We start from the raw sequence: 11,076 nt of genomic DNA on the forward strand, positions 1-11,076 counted from the left end.
ATCATGGTAAGGTTTTTAAATTCAAGGTTCTATTTCATCTACCATGGCAAGCCTTTTTATTATCGTGATGGTGTTTAGAAAAATATTTGTTACTCTTTAATACCATGGTAGAGTTATTTTAAAAAAAGTGAGTTTTTTTATAATGTTATTATTTAAAATCAAATAAATTCAATATATGAAGGAGGGATGTTTCAAATATTTCTCTTGATGAGAGCCTCCTATTATGGCACATTGCTACCACCATTTGCTGCTTTATAGATGCCAATGTTGATGATGGTGAAAGGGATTAAAAAAAAACCACTAGTCAGCTTCCATCATATTACATATTATGCCTTTTAATTATGCAACCTACAATAATGTCTATAGTGGCAGGAATTTGACAAATAAGGTTTTGAGATACTTGTGAAGAGGCCAAGAAGTTCTTTAAAAAAAGGTTGATGCTAGAGCAGAAGAAATGCCAACAGAGCATAGACCCGTTGATGTGAAGGGGGATAAGAGCAAATCTGTATTGTTTGAAGCATGTAGGTTTGCCAAGGAGTTAGACAAGTTAGAGGATAAGAAGTGGGAAATTATTTGTCTTATGTGGATGGAATTACTATCATTTGCCACGAGTCATTGCAAACCTAAGGAACATGTGCAGTTATTGAGTAAAGGTGGCAAATTTATTTCTTTTGTTTGTCTTTTAACGGTTCACTTTGGTCTAGAGGCTTAGTTCCAGATTAAAGAAGGCCATGCAAGGGCAAAACTACTTGTGGGTGGAGGTATAGCTAAAGATGTACTTCGTTCAATTTACTTAATAAGGTGTTTAAAACCATGTTTTGAAAGTTCACCTAAGAGGAGGTGAATTGTGCTTAATAAAAAAAATTAACAAATAATAATAAAATTCAAATAATCAGTTTAGATGATATCACCAAACACTAAAAAGGGAAAGGAAGAGAAGCTTGCTTAGATATTTATCCTAGTTCAGTTCCGACCCCCTAATCCTATGTCCAGTCCTCAAGCACCACTTGAGATTTTTTCACTAACTTCACCAAGATTAATTTAGGCTCTTGGTAACTACAATACAATCTCAGACTTAAAATAAAGATATAACCCACTTAAACTCCCAGTTTAAGTTGCTCTGTTATGAAGTAGAAAAACAAAGACAAATAGAGTATGTTTAATAATTAACAACTACTATTAAATATACTCACTTAGAGTTGATATATAATCAATAAAACTCACTTGTAATAAATGTAAACTCAAAAAGTTGGTAAGCAACAAATACGAATAGCTCAAGTTTGTTCATTAAACTCCATCTTCATAAATGCTTATATTTATAATTAGAGTCTGTAAATGATCCGTTACACTCATGAATATAGCCATTAGGGTCATCGTCTTCTTTCCTCTGAGTTATCTGAGCAATCACTGAACTGGGGCAATGAAATAATGCTTTTTGGCAGAGCTTTCTCTTTCACAGCAAGTAAGGAAAAATAATGGCTCTTTTTATTAAGTGTTTTGATAAGATAGGTGGGAGACTCTTTTGAAAGAACAAAGCTATTTAGGAATAAAGAACTATTGAATAGCGATCAAACTAAGTTCAAATTATCCCAAGAATGCATTTAGGATAACTCTAGAGATTATAAATAGCAATTACTACTCTCAGAAGAAGAATTGAAAATGAATCTAGAGAGTCTTGAACAACCTCTATTTTGGACTAGAGAAATAGATCATTGTATGAAAGGCATAGTTCAAAATATTAGAGACTTATTTTGAAATAGTGAAGAACATAATACGAGAGGAAAACAAGGCATACTTCGAAATGAGGCAAATAAATAGGAAGAAATATACATAAGCATTGATCTAAAGATCTTTATTTGATAATAATGAGAGCTATTTCCAAATAAGCTATTCCTGAATAGACTATTCCTAAATAAGCTATTCTTGAATAAGAGATTTCAGAAAGACGCAATGCGAATAAGCTTGAAGAATAGAACATTATTCCTGAATAAGGACAACTATTCCTAATTAAGCTATTTTTGAATAGACAAGAGAGTTGATACTTGAGAATAAAGAAGTCCACTCAAGAATAAGCTATTTCAAAATAAAGGTGCTATTCCAAAATAAGGACCATTATACAGAAAAATGGCAGGCTCTCATATTTAGGATATTTGACTCTAAGTTCACTTGAGACACCTTTCAAGCAATGCAAGAGGTCCTTAAGGAATTAAGATCAACTCAAATACTTAATCTTTAGAAAGAAACACAATTTGAAAAGATACAGGACAAGCTTATGTGTTTCATGGCTATTTAGGAATAAGACATATATATTTGGGAATAAGGAGAACTATGAGAACAAGACACGAGAATCAGAATCAAAACTCAAAGATAACCAACTCCCTTATAAGCTATTATTTTATAATTATTAAACCTGCAGAACACAAACTTTTGTGTTCTCTTATTTTGTAATTATCAAAATCAGAGTTCAACATATTTTATAGCTTCAATCCAATAAAAAAGATTGTTTGTACTTGAATCCTCTTACTAATGCGTGTTGAAACCTTCAAATTAAGATGCATAAGCAACTTCTGGATAAAACGTTGTTTGGCATATATAGTTTTATACTATTTCTTTCTTCCGTTTTTTTTTGCACAGACTATTTTTTATATGTATAGGTCTATTGGATTCAGTGTTGATGTGTCCAGTTGCATGGCTGTAACATCATTATCACTTGGGTAGAAGCCCAACCCATTTTCTTGGAATGGAGCCTTCTAATTAAAATATTTTAGATATTATTAACCTTATAATTAGGGGTGGAGACAAAATTTAAATATATATATATATATATATATGTATACTACAAAGTTTTCAAAAATTTTAGGGAACCGAAAATATGTAACATCTATATAATACAAAGAAAATTTTAAAAATTGAGGGGCTGCTAGTACCCTCTCCCTCTACCATTGCTTATAATAATATTAAATTTTCAAGTTGTTGTTTTAAAATATCTTCCCTCCCTTCTTTTGAATCAAACATGGTGTAAAACCACCCCACTGGTGCAGAGGAGAGCAAGTTAATTAATTCATTGATGATATAAGTGAAAATTTGATCATATATTGCTAATGGTTGGTATCCTGATTATTATCAGTCAATGCTATAAATCCTTGTAACATTAATATAATATGTATGCAACACTGTGCAATCCAGAAGAAGATAATGCAAAGTATGAAAGCAATATTATATTCTTTTTGGAATATTAATATTGGAAATCCAATTTTAGTACTATTCAAGGCATTTAATTTATTGAATCTTAATAATGCAAAGCAATGTTAAAACTGACTAGTATTACATTATTTTTATCAGGAGACACATGACATATAGTTTTTTTTTTTATACTTCCAATAAAAAGTTTTGAAAAAAAAAATGAACAAAGATGTCGTAAAGAAGCAATCAATCTTTTGATTCCTTCACAAGAGACACTTCAAGACAGGAGAATCTATTTTTGCAAACTTCCAAAAAGAGATTTTGAAAAGAAAATAACAGTTTGTAAATAGTTAATCCTAGATCTTTTTGCTTCTCTTGACAACGAAGAAGATTTTGAAAAATGAAAAATGAAAAAAAAAAAGAACAATAGTATAAATGTAAATAGTTAGCATTTACCAACAAGTGCTTGGTTCAATTGGTAAGGGAGTTGTACTAACTTAACCAGAGGTCTTTAATTTAAGTCTTAAGAAAATACTAGAATTTGGTGGTAGAGCTTCTAGTTTAAAGAGTCTTAATATGACTTAATCTAGATTAGCTAGAACTGTTGCCTTTGGACACTATATGGTTTACTACTAAAAGAATAGTAAGAACATGGATTGGTCACTAAATTGGTCCAGGTAATAGTTCAAGGATCAACGATATAAATTGCGGTTAAACTAAGATCAACCCAACTATGCTTAACTCAAAATGTTATCATTTTAGGCTTAGCAAGGAGAGAAATATACATAAAATCTAACAAGTTGACTTGCTCAAAATTTAAGACCAAAACCAATAGGGAACTAGTTCACTAGTTCACTAGTATGAACACTCAGGGCTAGGTTTTAATACCGTGCTTCATACTTCCAACAATATGTTTTGGAAAGAAGAGAATGAATAGGGTGCCATAAATAGGTAGGCCTCCTCTTGCTTTCTTCATATGAGAGTGAGATAGATCAAGAATGATAGTGTGGGAGAATCAATCTTTGGCTTTTAGAGATTCTTGGAAAAAAAGTAAAGAAAAGAACATGATGCCTCTCTCTTTGGCTCCTCCTGTTGATTCCTTCTTATTATAAGGCACGAGGGGTCTTTTTTAAATGTATATATTTCTTAAATAAGATTTTTCAAAAAAAAAAAAAAGTTGTAAACAGCTCGTCCTCTCTTTATTCTCTTATGAGAGACATAAGTTAGGGTGGGTGACTTCAACAAGACGAGATCACAATAAAAGAAGACAAATTAAATTGTCTTTTTGCTTTCTCCATATGACATAGAATGAAATGCTTGATTTTTTTGTTTTTGTTTCCTAGATTCCCATCAAGTGATCTTGTAAAAAAGAATACAGTGATGTCATAACTACCCATTCCTCCTTTTCATTCCTTCCCTCATATAAGCCCAAATAGAATTTTTAGCAAAAACATTAAGAACAACACTGCAAATAGACAATATGATTCGTTTCCTTCATAGACACAAGAATTGGAAATTCTCTTTATTTTAGACATCTAACAATAGATTCTTGGGGGGAAAAAAAGGGCAAAAAAGTAAGACAACAGACTCATGTAAATTGATGTTAGCTCTCCTTTTGATTCCTTCTTATTTATGCTACACAGTACACGTATGGGGTTTCTTCCCCACTCTAGCTTTTCATGTTCACACATTTTGTTTGTTGGTTCTCGATCGTTCGTCCATATATATAATCTTCATTTTCAAAATTACTGTGGACCGACAGACGTTTTAGGGAAGTATGTTGCATATCTTTGCGTAGAAACAAAGAAAAGGTTTGATTCCCTATGCCTCACTGCCTCTCGGAAGCCAAATAAATTTAATATTAGTGTATGTGTGTTTCACTGCAATCCCAAACCTGGTAATTGTACAACATTGCATATTAGGGATGTCGATTCAATCAAATTCATCGAAAGCTGTGCCTGCATTGCTGAAGAGCCTCAAAAAGACCTTCAATAACTATAAAAATGTTTTACCAGGCAAAGAGACCGACCTGCAGACTATTAATGGAAGAATCAACCAGTTGATGTGTCAACACGAGAGAGTCAAGGAGTGGCAAGAGGAGGTGCTTGAGCTTTTCTCAGACTTGGATCGCCATCATCATAAGATTCTAGACCTTGACCATCATCGCAATGTTGAAGTCGCCAACAATCTCAAATGTATCCGTGACAAGCTCACTGAGATAATCAAGTCACTCAACCAATTACATCCCAAGCAGCAAGAGAACACAAAACAAACCGATCTAAATGTAGGCAACTCAGGATCACAGGATGAGGAGCACTACTCCCCAAAATTATCTTCATTGGGAAAGATCATTGTGGAAGATCATGACAATCCAGTCGTGGAAAGTCTTCGGGTGAGTTACGACTTTCTTGGCGACGAAGTTCATCTGAAAACTTGCTTTTTGCTTCTTGCAATTTTCCCTGAAAATGCTGTCCTCAAGAAAAGGCTTCTCATTTATTGGTGGACTGGCGAAGGGCTGGTCCAGGATGAAAAAGAGGGCGAAGAGATATTTGTCAAGCTTCTGGAACACGAGTTAATCATACCCTGTCGTACTGGCGCATGCCCAACAGTGAATAAATGTCAAGTTCACCCTTGGATCCGTTACATGTTGATCTCAATAGCCACAAATAAGGAGAAGATTTTGCACTTAGACGACGATGGCAATGGCAAGATACCATGTTTTGATCCTAATCACAACTCTCGCCATGCTTGTTTGATCGCTGGTCGGAAAATTGGATCCTCGAGTTTTGGTACATTGAGGACCGTCTTTAATGTAAACAAGAGCTATCTTAGTTGGGAAGACGATTGGCTTTCTAAGTTGAGGAGGTTGAGGGTTCTTCAACTAGGTCGTTGGCAGGCTTCTCCTAAGCATCACATAGAAGTCAAAGGTGATTCATTGCTAAAGGTTTGAGATTTCAAAGGGATCTCAAGTATCTCAGCCTCCGTGGGGTTTCAAGAATCACAAAACTTCCAGCCTCCATTGCTGAACTGACTAGTCTTGAAATTCTGGATCTCAAAGCCTGTCATAATCTAGAAACTTTGCCTGATGAGATCACGTCATTGATGAAGCTAACACACCTAGACATATCAGAGTGCTACTTGCTGGAAAGCTTGCCACGGGGGCTTGCCAAGCTCACTTCACTCCAAGTGCTTAAGGGATTTACAATAGGCAACTGCATCTTTGGAGATTGAAGAGCCTTAAAAGACTGAGTATACACATAGGCAGTGAAGCTGATCTCAAGGAAAATGAATTTGACAGGTTACAGGATTTAGAAAATCTCAAGTGTCTCAAAATATCTTGGGGTACATTGAATATGAATCTTAAAGTAGTCTCTTTTCCGCCATCACTAGAGAAGTTAGATCTTAAAGGCTTTCCTAATAGAAAGATACCAGAATGGTTACAAGCTAGCAAATTGACGCAATTGAAGAATCTCTACATAAATGGAGGAAATCTTTGTGACAAACCAGTTGGCAAGTGGAATGTGGAGATTTTGATCATCAAACACACTAAGCTGAATATTAAAGAACACGAAGTTTGTGAATTGTTTCCTTCACTTAAATACGTGATATTTCAATGTCGAAAAGAGGAAGATGAGGCATCTACAGAATATCCTGATTGAGTGGCCACCCAAGGAGTGATGAGTATGTCACGGTGATTTGATTGCCATTCGCGTACGTTTAGTCTTCCTATGGTAGAGGAGATATGCATTTTATTTTATTATTTTATTATTTGATGGTTCTGTCTTTTTTTTCCCCTTTGCCTTACTCATGTTGTTGCTTGCTTTTTAGTTTTGTGGTTGAATTAATTGAAATTAATCTTGTTTGCTATTTTTCTGTTGAGTGAATTTCGGTGGACTGGCCTAATTATATATATCTTGTGGTTGTATTAAATGAAATTATGGAACCTGTGGCTGTATCAAAATAAATAATACACTTAACCAACACATTTATACATAATATGATTCAATACTCTTAACCAACAAATTTTGATTTAATACAACATTGACATTTTTTATTAAATTTTTTATGAAAATTCTATATATAAAAAAATTTATTTAGATAATATAAACTAATTATATAAATATTGAATTATAAAAATTATAAAATTACTTATAAAACTATATAAATATATAGAAGCCCTTAATTTCATTTTTTTTAAAGAGAAAATTAAAAAAGAAATTAACAGCTAGGTATTAACATATTTAATTGGTCAAACTATAAAGATTTGGTTAAAACAAAATAAATTATAAAAATTTAATTCAAAATAAAGTAAAACTACAAGACTTGCAAATTAATTTTCCCTCTTAAAAATAGGAAAGATGTTGACATAAATTAAAATCAAAAAATTAAAAATGGCATAATTCATTTATATATTTTAAAAGATATTTAAATTAAAATCATCGATACATAATATAAATCAATAACATGTCATACATTTACAAACTACGAAAAAGTTGATACATCATTAATCAAATTTCACATAATAATGCAGAGAAAAATCTATCTAATTAATTAATAACACTACTACAAAATGCACTTGCAAGAGCATCTATAAGAGCGCTTTTAAAGCACTCTTGTAAGATGGTGTGCGAGAGTACTTTTATAAGAAACACTCTTGTAAAGACTCTTTTTTCGTAAGTGCTCTAACAAGAGTATTATATAGGAGTGCTAACAAAGAGAAGCACTCCCGTAAGTGAGCACTTCTCAAAAGCACTCTTGCGTGTATAATTATTTTTAAAAAATGAAAACTTCCTCATCTCTACACATTCTCTAATTAAATTTAGAAATAATTAATTTCACAAAACCCACATATTTTGATGGTATCATCACTATAAAAAATTTCATAACAAAAATAACTTGTCAAATAGATTACAAACATAAAGATGTGTAAGCTATTTGTATATTATTAACTAAGACAAAAACACAAAAATCACAACAACGGTGAAGGACAAAAATATTATTGGATCAATAAATTTGAATGAAAAATAACTTAATTATTGGAGTACACCCATGACTAGCAGAAATGCATGTTATAACTGAAATTCTAATCATATAGGAAAATTTTACTTCATTTCATAATGCAAAGTGAAAAACCTTCGCAAAGCAAAAGATAATAATTAATGAGAAAGTTGCATTGCACTGGACCTCCTTTGACCTTTTCAAGGGCTTCACAAAAAGCATGTTTACTCTTCTTCTCTCACCACTGCAATTACAGATTCTTCATAAGTTGCAGAACATGAATGAACTTGCTAAATAGTTATTGAAATAAACTTCTTAAAAGAAAAAAGACATTACCTCTTTTATTCCCCATTCTTTTTGGCATGAGCAAGGGGTTTTGCAATCTCATACAACTATAACTAATCAAGGAGTCAAAATATAATACTTTGATAGTATAGTTGTACAAGCAAAACATCCAAGACAAAGCTAGAGCTATTCTATTAAAATAGTACAAGTAACAAACAAAAAAGAACAAAAATAAGAGAACCACTACAGTTCGAGTACAATCATCGTGCATGAAGGTGACTAATAGTAAATTTCCTTCAATATCCCTAGTTCACTAAAAGGATTTTGGTCGTACATGAAAAACGTTCCATAATGAAGAAATAAAAGTAAAATTACACAAGGTAAAAAAAGTTATAATATCAACGAGTTTGGGAAACAAACATACAGTGGAGAGCACATTATGTACCTGTGATAACTGCACTGCGTCAACCTCCACAAGCAATTCACAACCACAGTCCAAAGTCATTTGCCCCTTACTCACTCTTGCTAAAGTATGTAATCTCATATATCAGTTATCAGTAAGAAACTTTCACAATCACAGTCCAGCACTTTGTTACCAGTAGAATAGAGTCTTTAGTGCTTTCGGCAAGATGGGTGAAAATAGCACAAGTCTAAAAAGATAGTCAAATATTAAAGAGCCAAGAGCTCAAGACGCAAGGCACCACTCCTTATCAGTACTTGTTTTACAAATGGAAGAGATTAATTCCTCCAATTCTTGATAAAATATAAGATTTAAAAAAAGAAAAGGAATACATGACCCCTCTTTGAAGAGGAATATATACCCGATAGACTTGACAATTAAAGATGTTACGAATTCCCGTTGGAGAGGAGGATGTAAGAACTGATAGAAGATGGATATAAAATTATTATTAAGATTGTTAGTAGCCTGATATTTTGGGGTGGCCTTCCAGGATTAGAATCTAGAAAAGTTGAAGACTGCCATTGTCAGAAGCACAAAGTAAAATACGGTACAATATTAGCAATTCCACATGACATATATATAATATAGAAGTATAGTCACCAATAAATCAAGTCAGATTGGAAAACAGAGTTGATTATTATCATTAAACAACATGGCTCAACTATCTACAATAAGTTGGTCTTCATCCTCGAATTGAAGATTTCTGCTAAAGGTTAATTAATTAACCTTGTTATTTCTATCCAGCCAACTGAACTTGATTATCACCCGGGGAATGTAAAAATAGCTTGGACTCTGATAAGCGAAGCTTACAGCTAGATCTTCAAAAACGAAACTCACCTTCACAAATGACACTAGTTCAAATTCATAGTAAATAGCTATGTTGCTCTGTTCATATCCAACACTGTTCTATCAAGCCCGTCAATAACTTGCTCTGTTCACCAAATCAAACAACTCACAAAAATTAATCCAGAGCTAATTGCGAATGAAATGTCCATGGATCTAGTTGAGCCCTAGGAGGGGCACAGCCAAACATGAAGACTTATCTCTGTGTGTGTGTGTGTGTGTGTGTGTTTCTTTGTTTTTTGTTTGTTTGTTTGTTTGTTGTTATTATTATTATTATTTTTGTAGAAGCAACTTCCTCCCATCTTCTTCAAAAAAGACTCCTCTTAACTCCCAAAATCATGCTCCATTCTCAGCACCGAACTCACATTCAAAGAAAAGAAATGTGAGAAGGTAATATTGGGAAGAAAAACAAATTCCTCAGAATTTAAATTCCAATATATAATCGCCAGAGAAAGAAATACAAAGAAATCGCGGATATTTAATGTATGAACTGACCAAAACTTGAAGAGTCTGATGGAAGGGTGACAATGTGGGAGAAGAAGAGGACGACAGGCAAGAAGAAGTGTAACACAGAAACTCAAGGATTATCAGCGTAACGGCGGATGGAGGCAAAACGACGGTGGATAGCTTCAATGGAACATCAGATTTGGAACAACGACAGCTCAAGGTGAATAATAGATCTGAAATGGCAATGGACTTGACAGAACGACCAAACGGCGACAGACAGAACAGAGATGTGCAACTGATCTGAAACGGCGACATGCTCGGCTTGCTGAAGTTGTGATCTTCGATCGCGCGATCTTAATAGAGCAAGCTATGTACAATGACTTTCACGACGGCAGAGTGGGTCTCGATAGCGGCGGGCGTTAAAAGTGAGAGGGGGAGAGGGCTGTGCTTTGATGAAATTGGGTGGGACTATTCGACCCCGATGCTGATGGGTGGGGTTCAAGGGTTTCACTAAACAAATTAAAATATTAAAAAAATAAAAATTAAGACAAATCGAAGTGCTCTCACGGAAACGCGCTCCCATAGACTAGACTTTATTTTTTTGAAAGAACGATAAATAAAAATTTTATAAAAATATTAATATTAAATTAAAAATTTTACCATTCAAGATAAAAGAAATATTAAAATTTAAAAACATCGAGTCAAAAAGTATTAATTTAATGTTAATACTCTTTTAAAATCTTCAATTATCATTTTCTTTTTTTTTATTTTCTAGCAAGAGTGTTCCTATAAAATACACTAATTACAATTATGACACTCATATTGATATTTTCTTCTCACTCATGTGCCCATCATCATGG

The 11,076-nt window shown here is 33.3% G+C and overlaps 1 protein-coding gene and 1 long non-coding RNA gene across 2 annotated transcripts; one reads left to right on the top strand and one right to left on the bottom strand.

Moving 5' to 3' along the window:
• The first annotated feature begins 5,107 nt into the window (after positions 1-5,107).
• LOC129289173 (disease resistance RPP13-like protein 4) lies at positions 5,108-6,842 on the top strand. Its single transcript, XM_054925980.1, has 3 exons — positions 5,108-6,110; positions 6,197-6,391; positions 6,445-6,842. The coding sequence occupies exons 1-3, from the start codon at positions 5,108-5,110 to the stop codon at positions 6,840-6,842; spliced, it is 1,596 nt and encodes a 531-aa protein (XP_054781955.1).
• A 1,322-nt stretch (positions 6,843-8,164) lies between these two features.
• On the bottom strand, positions 8,165-10,683 carry LOC129287734 (uncharacterized). The gene is made up of 2 exons (XR_008587790.1): positions 8,518-10,683; positions 8,165-8,425 (listed from the first exon to the last, which is right to left on the bottom strand). It is a non-coding gene; the product is annotated as an uncharacterized LOC129287734 (long non-coding RNA).
• Positions 10,684-11,076: the final 393 nt, after the last annotated feature.

Source organism: Prosopis cineraria, unplaced genomic scaffold (genome assembly GCF_029017545.1).
Source record: "Prosopis cineraria cultivar Desert tree isolate PC_DT_omini unplaced genomic scaffold, ASM2901754v1 PC12, whole genome shotgun sequence".
Taxonomy (NCBI): Eukaryota; Viridiplantae; Streptophyta; class Magnoliopsida; order Fabales; family Fabaceae; genus Prosopis; species Prosopis cineraria.